Source organism: Centroberyx affinis, unplaced genomic scaffold, assembly GCF_046629955.1.
Source record: "Centroberyx affinis isolate AG114_WGS23_722 - 3 ecotype Tasmania unplaced genomic scaffold, CSIRO-AGI_Caff_v1 ptg001624l_1, whole genome shotgun sequence".
NCBI lineage: Eukaryota > Metazoa > Chordata > Actinopteri > Beryciformes > Berycidae > Centroberyx > Centroberyx affinis.
In genome coordinates, this window is record NW_027280064.1 from 76,227 (window position 1) to 90,378 (window position 14,152).

Consider the following 14,152-nt stretch of genomic DNA (forward strand, 5'->3'; position numbering starts at 1 on the left):
CAGCCTACAAATCAAAGTCACATTAAAGAAAGAGCTCAGTCAGATTTTATGTCAAAGTTCTCCAACAGGCAGAAGGGAAGATCCATCATTTCATATGAAACCACTTTCCAATTCTATTTTACACTTTTTGAAATTTATTGTATGTATTTACCTATCCTCACTCAAAAGAAAGGAAAATTTGACTCCAGGTTATTGTAAGAATTTCATTGTAAATCCTTAATCTATGCAATTTTACCCATTTTGGAACCTATACTCTCAAACTACAGGCTGATTTGACCTCAGAAAACAAACCTTTTTCAGGAGCAAAAGCTGAGACAAAACATTTCAGACTGTAAAAACTGTTTTCAGACCAGTGGAGCGATAACAGTGACAGTGTTGACATGCTCAGAGTTTCCAGCAGCTCTTCTCTGTGTTCAGGTCATACTGTGTTCAGGTCATGGATCTGTTCAGGAGGAGGTTTTTGTGGAGTGAGGACGCCCTCTGGTGGATTGTACCGGCTACAGCATGTGTGCAGGTCACACTGAGAAGCTGAGGAATACAGTTTAATGTGTAATGGTGGATATGAGGATATTTATGGTTTGCTTCTTGATGTATATAATGGCCATTTATTTCTGTATATATGGATCCTGCTGAATTAACGATCCATTGTGAAAAAAAGGAATATTTAATGTTGTTGTTGAAATACTTTGAAATTGTGAACAGCCTCTTGATTTTTGTTCTCCTTTGTTCTGTTACCAGCCAACCAATCCAAGCTAAAGCAAATGCTCTACCTGTAATAAAATGGTGGAACAGATCATCTGTGTAAGTGCTCATCTGTCCTGATAGACAACCCACTGAGCTGGTCGCCATTCCAGCCATAATATGTTACAGAAACCAAACCCCTTAACTTTATCCCTGAAATGTCCTTCATTTCTCATTACATAAACATTCATTATCCATTAAAAATAACATAGATTTAAAAAGAACTAAGGTTAGTATCATGGGTTTATAAGGAATTTATTCATGGGTTGATTCACAGAGACACTAAAAATTAAGGGATTTTTTTATGCAGGTTTACAGGTTATTAATGAGTTATTAAAGGGAATGTTCCTGTCTCCCTGAATTTTACATGAAATTATAAAGTAAGCAGTCAAACATCAAGGGATGTTTAAGGTGGTTTTGATGAGGTCTCCTCCATTAATAACTCCCTTCATAAGGGGATTTTGCACAAATTCATGGGTGAATGAATGTAAATGTAAGGTTATTTTAAGGGATTACTGGTTGGTAGAGAGGCCTAATAAATGTGCCTAATAATTTGCTACAGAACCTGTAGATCTAGAGGAGCCGTTTTATTCAAAGGATCTTTTATCACCATCTGCTGATTTTTTCATGTAATTCCATTTTTTCTACATTGTGCAAAGATGAAGATTCCATTATCAGTGGTTAATCTTTTATATTGCTGTGTTCCATAAACCAGTACAATTTTATTATTGATGTTAATGCTTGGACACTCATATTAATAACTTATAAAATCGTAGGCCTATTGGTTTATGGAACACAGCAATATAAAAGGTTAAATATCAACTGAGAAAAAAAACAACATTCTAGGTAAAGACTGAGACTCTGATAACAGCCAAGTCAAATATTATCAGTGTTGTGCAACAAGCAAAGGCTTCCCACGTCTTGAACACTGTTTTCTGCATTTTGATTTAATTGAAGACTTATTTCAAACTCTGCCTTTACACAAAGCAGTCAGACTGCCAAACTGACAGCACAGACTACAGTGTGATCACTCACATCATCAAATGCTGATGAATGTGACGACAGAGCCAAACTCAAGTCTGGATTTTTCCACCAATAGACATTGATACTTATTGATGAGAGAGAGAGAGAGAGAGAGAGAGAGAGAACGTTTTCACACTTGGCACCAAGGTGTGTTCACGCGCTACACAGTGACGTAATGACCATTCTCTCTCTCCCTCTCTCTTTCTCAGGCGCAGATTATTTTCAACACCTAAAGGTATCGTAAGCAGCAGTTTACATGACAGTTTAATGTATTTTACTTTACTGACTCTATCCAGCAGATGTTTTATGTGACTGTTACCGCCTACCGTTAGCTTATTTAGACTAACGTTAGAACTAGAGGAAATCTACAGATCAGCCGTTAAAGGTTTGTCTGTCTGCTGAAGCTTCCCGTGGTTGACTAGCGGCTAACGCCATTTTATACAGGAAGGCAGAAAGTTTGTGTGACTTGACAAGCTCAAGTCTGTATTTTTCCACCGTTTACATCATTACATTTCTAGAGCGAAGATAAAAATGGATGAGAAAAAAGAAGGGAAATATAAAAATATGAGCCGTGAAACGAGAGGGAGGAAAGGGGGAGAGGGTTAGAGGTCAAAAGCAAGAGTGAACAGGTGGGTTTTGAGGGCTTTTTTGAAGGATGACAAAGTGTTGTTAATGGAGGAGATCCCATCAAAACCTCCTTCAACTCTCCTTAATGTTTGACTGCTTACTTTCTAATTTAATGTTGGATAGTGCCATAATATCCAACATTTGTTCTTTGTGTGGCCATAAAGAAGACTGTTTTATTTGTGACTTTTAGTGGAAGCCTGATAAACTCTAGTTAGGTTGTAATCTCAATTCATTGCAGTGGTGAAATCTACAGGAAGTGTCAGAACTAGTGTGAAAGCTCAGATACATGTTGTGTTTCTGTTGATACACTGTGTACAAAACACTACAACCTCCACAAAACTGAGGTTCACTGCCTTTCACACTGAAACCTTTTGAACCTTTAAAGTCTCAGTTGTCCTCAAGGCTTAAAAATCCTTCTGTCTGTATAAACCTGCTCAGTTCATTTGTTGGAAAGAGCAGATCTTCATAGTGTTTTGAACATTCATACATTCAACTGACGGTTTGATAAATAATATAATACTGGGTTCATGGTTTGACATTGTCCCGATATTTTGAGCAAAATCTGAATGAGGACAATTATGAGTGAAAAAAAAAAACATTTTTTATTTCTAAGGGAAAACAAAAGTCCAGCTAACAGCATGTTGGGTGTGTTTGTGTAAAGGTGCTGGCTCTACTATGAGCCAGTCTGAGGAGAGAGAGGAGGGGCTCCCTCCCTCTAAAACCACTCTGTGTGGGGAACATGACAGCCGGACCAAAGCTGAGAGGTAAGATGAGGATCTCTAACTGTCCATGACTGTTCTCCATCTCAGAGCTCAGCAGTGAAATCATTACAGCATCATTATTCAGAGTAAAAGCTCTGTCTCTGTTGTGTTGAAGCCCAGTCCAGCAGGAGAGACCAGACTCCCCTGAACCCAGCTGTGTGTCCATGAAGAGTGACTGGTCTATGGATCGACCTATTTTTTTTAAAAGACAACATGTGTCTGAAAATATGTAAGTCGTCATTATGTATGTATGTTAGCATTACTAAGAAAGTACATTTGTCTTCTTCCTAAGGACACAGATACCTTCACTGTGTTCATAATGTTTCTATCAGGATCCAGCAGGAGAGACCAGACTCCCCTGAACCCAGCTGTGTGTCCATGAAGAGTGACCAGTCTAATGATCACTTTATTAACTTTAAAGATGGACAACACTCTGCTGAGCAAAGGTAAGAATTTAAAACAGATGAGTTTGTTATTATCCAGCTCTCCTAAGAAGAGGTATGAAGTCATGAGGTATAGAATTGGTCCGGCCTTTCATACTCATCCAATAATCAGGGCTGACTGTCCTGATAACAATGTATCTTGAAAACTCACAACATATTTCACACACTACTTCAAGAGAGTTCTTTAGATCTTCACGTGTTTCCCAAAGGATTTCATGACAACAAATTTTCAAGATCTACTTGAAGATCAGCTTTAGAGCTGCAACGATTAATCGATTAATCGATTAGTTGTCAACTATTAAATTAATCGTCAACTATTTTGATGATCGATTAATCGGTTTGAGTAATTTTTTAAGAAAAATAAGTCAAAATTCTCCAGCTTCTTAAATGTGAATATTTTCTGGTTTCTTTACTCCTCTATGACAGTAAACTGAATATCTTTGGGTTGTGGACAAAACAAGACATTTGAGGACGTCATCTTGGGCTTTGGGAAACACTGATCCACATTTTTCACCATTTTCTGACATTTTATAGACCAAACAACTAATCTATTAATTAAGAAAATAATCGACAGATTAATCGACAATGAAAATAATCATTAGTTGCAGCCCTAATCAACTTCAAGAATCGTAAGGCATCACGGGTCGATTCAAGGAATTATTCTATTTTTGTTGTTATTGTTTTTTTGGTGATCAAAGGTTTTTATTGTTATTTTAGAAAGCATACAACATTTAAAAATAAATTACACAAGTGGAAATACAAAGACAGAAACCTCGACAGACTGAGATACAATACAATACAATATAATACAACGACAACACCCTTCCACCCCACCCCCAGGACCTACAGGATCATGATGGAAAGACCTACAGATTCATTTGTAAAATAATGACTATACCAGGGCCACAGGGCCTTCAATTTCTCAGCAGCTAGATGCCATTGATTCAGGTTGTCTTCCTTAACCCCATTTATACAGGCAGTTGATTGTTCCATGTGGATAACATCAAGAAACGTGAGAATCCAGTGAGTAACAGAAAGTTTGTTGGGTTGTTTCCAACCCATTGCAATGAGTTTTTGGCTGGACCGCAACAGCGGGGCCAGCCCTACAAACGCGAATGTCTGTCACTGACTGACTGACTGACTGACTGAGTGATCAAGTTACACCATTGGTCGGCCGTGGCACGTGGCACATCATAGTATCGCAGAGCCAGAAATTTATGTTTCGTTTTCTCCGCCGTCTAGTTTCTCCACTGAGATCGGGAGCCCGTTTCTCCCACACAGTAAGCAGGCTGACCAATATCATGCATGTAAGCTGAAGCTAATGTAGAATCTATACAATTATATCATATCACTGTTTATGTCGATGCATATGCGCGAGCTCAGTCCACCTGAAGCCCCTCTGTTCTGAGAGAGACACAAACAAACATGGAGGTTTCATCACGCTGAGGGCTTATTTCCGACCTTCCTGAAGTTTCCCGGTGCCACTAGCTGGCCGCCGATTTGTTCCCGATGATCCGGCTGAGATTTCGGCCGGGGTCCCGACGACGATGCGCCCCCGGTGTCCGGCGAACAGCGTTTTCGGCACCGACGGGTAACAGAGCGCCTGGCGCTTGGATCGACAGGATCGATGCGAGCCGTGGGCGCGGTGGAGAGGACAGCGGTGGAGAGAGAGACGGGACGCGCTGGAACGATCAGTATGGATGTATGGACTATTATTCTGTATTGACACCGGCACCTTCGATTAATAAGTAAATAAATCTGATTGGCAGTTTCATACATAATAATGACAAGCGAGTTCACAGGGCTGCCAACTCTCACGCATTGACCGAGAGACTCACGCAGTTGACATTTTTCACACGCTCTCACGCCACAAGTCTATTTTCTCACGCAGTGAAAAACAAATTCATAACTGATAACGTTGCGACGTGAAAAGCAGCGAGTTATTCAGACCATCTGAATAGTGAGAAATATACACAAATTATTATATTATTATATATATTATATTATTATTATATAATTATTATATTGTAATTTATTCCCATGCATGCTGCTCAGAGTAATCTCAGTCAGCGGCTCTTCTGCGTCTCTCCCTCTCCTCTCGCGCCGTGCGCACGCAGGCAGGAGTGAGAGTGAGTTGCTATGGTTACTGGGACGCTCTGTGTCTGTCGCTCTGAAACTTTCTCATGATTCCCAATAATAGATTTTTTAGGTTAGTATGCCTATGCAAGATCATGAATGTAAGCACCTCAATGCTGAAATCTAGTAATATAACATAATCTTTCCATTTTTGGTTAACATTATACAGGGTTTCTGTTTCTTGACTTACTCCAAGAGGTTAGGTGGTGTAGAAATGCACGAAATTTGTTTTAAATTACAATTTTTTTCTGACCCCCCCACCAATTATGTATCTACCCCCCGTAGAAATGCAGGAAATTTGTTTTAAATTACTATTTTTTTCTGAACCCCCCCTCCGAAACAGGGTTCCCCCACCTGCCAAATCCCACTTTAACCCCTGTCAACAGCGGAGTTAGTTACACCATTGGTCGGCCGTGGCACACTCATACACGGTCCAGCCATATACTAGGTTTTGACCTTGTCTTGTTTAGCCACTGCCTGCAAAAACAATTTGCTTCTGATATTCACAAATTGTTAATTGAGAAAGGTCATTCAAGATCAAAGTGGGTACAGAAAGGAATCATTACTTTTCTTAGCTGAAAGCACAACAAGTCAATTGAAGAAACCTTAATTATAAATAACATATAGTAATAGCCTCCAACAGTTCACTTTATCTTTATGAATGTGTATAGTTCTATATAGTATTTGTAATGCTGCCATTTCAGTAGAGCTGTGACTGACCCAGCTCACCATTATAATTTCACTTGTTGAAATATTTACTGAATTTTCAGGCTCATAAACCACACTGTGTTGTTGTTGACCAGTTGCCTGGAATTTGCATATGCTCAAATTTGATGTAGCCTAATAATAAATACATTGGTAAGAAAGAGAGGTAGCATTATTTATTTATTTTGACAGTAAGGGTTGGGTCAAAATGAAATGCCTCTAATGGTTTTGATGTTGTGGAGCGCAGAGTTCATTCTTCAAGACATTTCAAGACAAATGTCTTGAAGAATGACTTCAAGAGATACTAAGAGCACTACGACCTGCTTTGGGAAAGCCACTTCAGAGAAACATTTACAGTGGAGTTCACCTTGTGTTTCTGCCAGGATTCATCATGACAGAACACAACACCTTTAACAACCTGTGTGTGTGTGTGTGTGTGTTCACCATCAATGGAAAGAGGTTCCCAGTGGTCAGTCTGCTCAGGAGCATCAAACAGACCTGGACTCCATATTTATGGTGTGTAAATGTACAACAAGACCTTTTACTTCAGCTACAAAGAAAATCCAAAACAACCATTCTGGTCACCATAGTCTCCATGCTGCACTCTGTAGACCAGTGCGGCAGGGTTCCCACGCGTGCTGGAAAACCTGGAAATTTAGAGACTAGTTTTCCAGTCATGGAAACACCCGGAAATTGATTAAAATGACCATATATCCTGGAAATAATCTATGTTATCCTGGAAAATTTTAATTGTATTTTAGCCCCTCACTCAGATCGCCTACATAAACCTAGGTGCGTATTTTGTTTGAAACTCGACTGTTGGTAGGATAAGCTGTACGGTATGCCCTCTCCTGGCATGCAATGTCTCCACCATAGTGGTGGCGGTATTTTTAAACCCATTGGGTATTTTGAGATTGAGTTTTGACCCTTTGACATTGCTGTAGCTGGTCAGTGTTGAGTGTTGAAGCTGCAGCAGATGTGAATGTCAGCAGCTATTAGTTCGTTTCCACAGAGCAAAAGAAATATATGCCTGTAAGTATGAGCACACATGTCGTTTTATGTTAAGCATGTGAAGTAAAATGGATCGTTTGTTAAAATAATATTATCACGATCACAATGCTAATTTCCATTAGCGTGTAACTAAAACACCAGATCTTTTGACTTAAAATTACATGGTGACATATTGTAATGTCACTTGTAGCACAAGTTTGAGTTTCAGCCATCTCAGCTCCAGTCTAGGCTCCCAGAGCTGTCAAAGGCGCAATCGAGTCCTGCACGCGATATAAGATTGCCGCCTTGAGACACTTTCTTTTTTTTTTTTTTAAACATCTCTTTATTGAATTTTCAAAGGGTTCTGGTATACATAATACAAGATCATCATATAAAATACAAAATATAAAACTGCCCTCCCCTTTCCCAACCCCCTGATCTCTCCTACTCATCCCCCCAATCCACCCCACCACCCAGTCCTACCCCCAGTCCCATCCCAGTGGGCTACAACTGTCCACTACTGACAAAAAAAAATAAAATAAAAATAAAATAATAATAATAATAATAACAATGGCAATAATAAAGGAAATTACACAAAGATGTATAACTAGAGAGAAAAAAAAAGAAAGAGAATGGAATCATACATACAGCTACACACAGTGATCCACACGTTCTTGCATTACTACATAAAGAGAGCACTATGAGTCATTCCAATTTGATATCCCAGTAACAGTAGTGAAATAAGACATAAATGGGGTCCACGTTTTCCTGAACTCAGCCTTTTTCCCCCTTAGGGTAAATTTAATCTTTTCTAGTTTAAATGGAACATAACGTCCTTCAGCCACCTGGCATGGGAAGGGGGTTTAGGATCTTTCCAGTTAAACAGGATAATTCGGCGAGCTAGCAAGCAAGTAAAGGCTACTACATCATAAATATGTCTTGACCAGGTAGCATTCTCTGGTTTCACACTAAAAATGGCGGTCAGAGGATCTGGTTCAATTAATATGTTATAGGCTTCACTCAGGGATTTAAAAATTGAATCCCAAAATGCATGCAGACAAAGGCATGACCAAAACATGTGAATTAAAGTGGCCGGCGCAGATTTACATTTATCACAGGTGGGGTCCAGATTTGGATAAATTTTAGCTAATTTGGCTTTTGTAAAGTGGATATGATGCACAATCTTAAATTGTATGAGCCCATGTCTGCTGCAAGGAGATGAAGCATGTATCTGCTCAAGAATTGCATTCCAAGTCTCGTTTAGAAGTGGAGGGCCTAAGTCCTGTTCCCATTGTGTTCTAAGTATATCTACTGACTGGGGACTTGAGACACTTTCTAACCAACTGAAAGACGATAGAAAAGTATGACACTTGAATATTACAATCATTTTTTTTTCAATATATTGCTATGCTCTTTCACTTAAGACTGGACATAGGTGTAACTTGGATAGATGTAGGCTTAATAAAACTGTGTGTGTGTGTGTGTTTCTTTAGATTTTTGCACTTAATTCTATGTGAAACTTTGCCATGGCAATAGAAAATGTAATAGAAAATATATGATATCATAATGGTTAATTCAGATTATTTTTAATTACAGAAGTGAGTGAGGCAGGGCAGAATGTCAAGGAGGTGATATAACCTTAACCTAACCCTATAGGCTACTAGGGGTGCATGTAACAACCCATTACAATACCACCTGTTAAACAATGCTTTGACAATAACACACACCTTACAGTGTACATTATGGTGTGATTTACTACTTTATTACATTTTGAAATTGTTACAGAGGTAGAACATAGTCAATTTTTGTCCAAGTTTGAAGTTCATATGAGGGACCTGGAGTATAAGCCAGTGTTTGGAGTGAGTATTGTAACTGCCACAATTCACGTAAGTGTAACACAGAACATGTTTGTGTTTGTTTGCCGAGGAGAGCTTTGTAAGTAACAAAAAAAAAAAAAAGAACATACCAGTGCTGATCACGTCTAACAAAATGAGGCCAGACGACTTTATTGTACAGTTAGCAGTGATGGGTGTAGCCGTCACCTGTAATGAACCTGAGACACTTCATCATGAACTCTGCATCATTAAAAAAGGAGGAAAAAAACTGGGGTTAAATGTGTCAATACTAGGCCTACCAGTAAAAATAAATATGACCGTTTGTGAGCAAGTGCTGTCCTGTATTGTCAGAAAAACTCCTGGAAAATGTCCTGGAAAGGTCCTGGAAAATGATTTCTTAAAAAGAGTGGGAACCCTGAGTGGGCTTTCAAACCATGCAAGATCAATTTGATGTTGGGTTCCATGATTTTGTATTCTGTTCCAGCTTCTTGAGGAGAACATTGTCACTTTTGTGAAGAACGAGCTGAAAAGGGTCCAGAGGGTTCTGAGTCCAGATTACCCAGAATGCTCAGAGAAGCAGAGGGAGGATGAGGAGGTGGTGGATGGTGAGGAAGAAGAGCAGAGGAGGGGCAGAGAGGCTTTTCTGCAGATCACACTGCACTTCCTGAGGAGAATGAAACAGGAGGAGCTGGCTGACTTTCTGCAGAGCAGTAAGAGGCTTTTAACAGGTTTAACATGATGGAGAGGGGAAATGGTGGGAAAATGAGAGATGTTTACATTTCCAAACTCTGCAGTAAATATACTGTGCACATCTGCATCAGATCTATACAATTCTTCTAGGCTGCACACACAGTCAGAACATGTTTGTCCCCTACTGATGAACTGAATAGATATCATGGAGTGGGCAAATATATCCACACTGAAATCCACTCATTGATTTCATTTGTTGTTTGTTCATTCAGAAACTCTTGCTCCCATCTGCCAACATCAACTCAAATCCAATCTGAAGGAGAAGTTTCAGTGTGTGTTTGAGGGGATTGCTAAAGCAGGAAACCCAACACTTCTGAATCAGATCTACACAGAGCTCTACATCACAGAGGGAGGGAGTGGAGAGGTCAATGATGAACATGAGGTCAGACAGATTGAAGCAGCATCCAGGAAACCAGTGAGACCAGAAACACCAATCAAATGTGAAGATAGCTTTAAACCCTTACCTGGAAGAGATACACCAATCAGAACACTGATGACAAAAGGAGTGGCTGGCATCGGGAAAACAGTCTTAACACAGAAGTTCACTCTGGACTGGGCTGAAGACAAAGCCAACCAAGATATACAGTTCATATTTCCGCTGACTTTCCGAGAGCTGAATCTACTGAAAGGGAAAAAGTACAGCTTGGTGAAACTTCTTCATCACTTCTTTAATGAAACCAAAGAAGCAGGAATCTGCAGGTTTGACAAGTTCCAGGTTGTGTTCATCTTTGACGGTCTGGATGAGTGTCGACTTCCTCTAGACTTCCAGAACAACGAGATCCTGACTGATGTGACAGAGTCAACCTCAGTGGACGCCCTGCTGACAAACCTCATCGAGGGGAAACTGCTTCCCTCTGCTCGCCTCTGGATAACCACACGACCTGCAGCAGCCAATCAGATCCCTCCTGAGTGCGTTGACATGGTGACAGAGGTGAGAGGCTTCACTGACCCACAGAAGGAGGAGTACTTCAGGAAGAGATTCACAGATGAGGAGCTGGCCAGCAGAATCATCTCCCACATCAAGACTTCACAAAGCCTCCACATCATGTGCCACATCCCAGTCTTCTGCTGGATCACTGCTACAGTTCTGGAGCATGTGTTGAAAACCAGTGAGAGAGGAGACCTGCCCAAGACCCTGACTGAGATGTACATCCACTTCCTGGTGGTTCAGTCCAAACAGGGGAATGTCAAGTATCATGGGAGAGCTGAGACAGAGCCACACTGGAATACAGAGAGCAGGGAGATGATTCTGTCTCTGGGAAAACTGGCTTTTGAGCAGCTGGAGAAAGGCAAGCTGATCTTCTATGAAGCCGACCTGACAGAGTGTGGCATTGACATCAGAGCAGCCTCAGTGTACTCAGGAGTGTTCACACAGATCTTTAAAGAGGAGCGTGGGCTGTACCAGGACCAGGTGTTCTGCTTTGTCCATCTGAGCATTCAGGAGTTTCTGGCTGCTGTTTATGTCATCGTCTCATTCATCAACACTGGTGTCAATCTACTGTCAGAACTACAATCAGCCTCCACAACATCTCAACTAAGAGACCAATCTCAGGTAAATCACCTCTGCCAGAGTGCTGTGGACAAGGCCTTACAGAGTCCAAATGGACACCTGGACTTGTTCCTCCGCTTCCTCCTGGGTCTTTCACTGGAGACCAATCAGACTCTCCTACGAGGCCTACTGACACAGACAGGAAGTAGCTCACAGACCAATCAGAAAACAGTCCAGTACATCAAGGAGAAGATCAGGGAGAATCCGTCTCCAGAGAGAAGCATCAATCTGTTCCACTGTCTGAATGAGATGAATGACCGTTCTCTAGTGAAGGAGATCCAACAGTACCTGAGATCAGGAAGTCTCTCCAGAGCCAAACTCTCCCCTGCTCAGTGGTCGGCTCTGGTCTTCATCTTACTGTCATCAGAAGAAGAGCTGGACGTGTTTGACCTGAAGAAATACTCTGCTTCAGAGGAGGCTCTTCTGAGGCTGCTGCCAGTGGTCAAAGCCTCCAATAAATCTTTGTAAGTGCATAGAAAACTGGATGGATTCAATATATTAAACCTAATATTCATACGTAGGAAAAAATATATATATTTTCAAAGTTATTGTCCGTCTTCATTACTAATATTTCTTCAGGCTGAATGTCTGTAATCTGTCAGAGAGAAGCTGTGAAGCTCTGGCCTCAGTTCTCAGCTCCCAGTCCTCTAGTCTGAGAGAGCTGGACCTGAGTAACAACGACCTGCAGGATTCCGGAGTGAAGCTGCTCTCTGCTGGACTGGAGAGTCCACACTGTAGACTGGAAACTCTCAGGTAAGATCCATTTACAGTTTTTTCAACTGATTTGACACATTTCTCCAAACTAAGGTCTGTGCTCTCAAAACAGTCTCTCGGGTCAGGATTCTTCAATCTGTTCAACAGATTTAAATCCTGCTTTACATGCAGGTTAATGTCAGTAAATAAACACCTGACCTGTGTAGGATTTTCTCTGTTTTCTCTGTTTTCTAATTCTATTAAAATTTTATTAGAATTCAGTTTACCTTTCACCATAAGCGCCACCATACTGCTGTGACATCAGGTGTGTTTATGTCGGCGAACAGAGCTTCTAGTCGGAAAGTCTGGTAACACTTTATAATAACCATCATTAATAAATGGTAAATTGATAGTTAATTCAACTTGAGTTAATAGTTATTTTACTGTTAACAAACAATGAAATGATCATTAATAATGTTTACTAATTATTAGTAATGCTATAATTTATGTTATTTTATCATTAGTTTGTGTAATATAAAATAATTTGTTTATAAATGATATATTGTATCATAGCTGATAAGAGACGGTAAAAAGGGTAAAAAGCTATGATACAATATATAATTTATAAACAAATTATTTTATATTACACAAACAAATGATAAAATAACATAAATTATAGCATTACTAATAATTAGTAAACATTATTAATGATCATTTCATTGTTTGTTAACAGTAAAATAACTATTAACTAAAGTTTAATTAACTATCAATTTACCATTTATTAATGATGGTTATTATAAAGTGTTACCGAAAGTCTTGCTTGAATTTCCTTCTGGGTGCTCTGACTTCAAAGACTGTTCTGTTGCACTTTTCCAAGTCGGAAGTCGTGTTTTTCCCCGAGTTCCAAGTACAATGGAATGTAGCATACATGTAACAAAGGAAGAAATAGCTTGCTCAACTCCAAACTCTTCTTGTTGTCTTTAGGGTGCAGACTCTTGTGCATACAGATTCAAAGAAAGGAGGGATGTCCGCACAACCAGCTGGTAAACAAGCTGGTCAGCCAATGCTCTATCAAGTGTACACTTAATTTCATTATGAAACCTGATGGTGGGGTCACCATTCAACTGGGTATAGAAATGACTGCTTTCTCTTCCCTACCTAGATTCGCCAATAAGCGTGCCAATAATCTGAGAGACACACTGGTAAAAAATGACACTTATATACCACCTCAGCACTTCTTACCTTCCCCTCCCTCTGGTAACCTTCCTTGCCACAACTGTAATGCCATGATAAAGGGGGATTTCTTTCTGCACCCACATACTGGCAGAAGAATAAAAGTAAGAGGCAGGATTTCATGTAACACCAAGTATGTTGTATACATACTGAAATGTCCATGTGGCTTCTACTACGTTGGTAAAACCAGAAGGGAGTTGAAAATCAGAATATCTGAACACAAAAGCAATATCAGAAATCATGAGGGAAAATCTCCGGTTGCGAGGCATTTTAATGCCACTGGCCATGAAGTATGCAGACTGAGATTCCAAGGTGTGGGGGTGGTAAAACCTTTAAGGAGAGGGGGTGACAGAGACTGCTTTCTGCTACAAAGAGAGGCCTTTTGGATCCACTCTCCACAGACAGAGTGTCCAAGGGCTCTCAATGAAGAATTACGGCTAAATTGTTTTTTGAGTGAGCATTATATTATATTATATTGTTACTGTCTATCTTAATTTATCACACGGTTGCTAATTTATGGATATTGGGAGTTGTCTATAAATATGGGTTCAGTTCAGATCTTTATTTTCCCTCGAGGGGAAATTTGATTTGCAGTAGAGGGAAAAAACATAAACACAACATACAAGAAGACATGGGACATTAATCACAACAGTTACAGCAAATGTG

At 40.0% G+C, this 14,152-nt stretch overlaps 1 protein-coding gene across 1 annotated transcript; it reads left to right on the top strand.

Moving 5' to 3' along the window:
• Positions 1–3,053: 3,053 nt before the first annotated feature.
• LOC139651290 (NLR family CARD domain-containing protein 3-like) lies at positions 3,054–12,313 on the top strand (the record flags this gene model as incomplete). The annotated part of the gene is made up of 7 exons (XM_071528155.1): positions 3,054–3,155; positions 3,268–3,381; positions 3,485–3,598; positions 6,874–6,952; positions 9,746–9,971; positions 10,224–12,024; positions 12,140–12,313. Coding segments are annotated over exons 1-7 (2,597 nt in total), but the record flags the coding sequence as incomplete, so codon positions are not given.
• Positions 12,314–14,152: the final 1,839 nt, after the last annotated feature.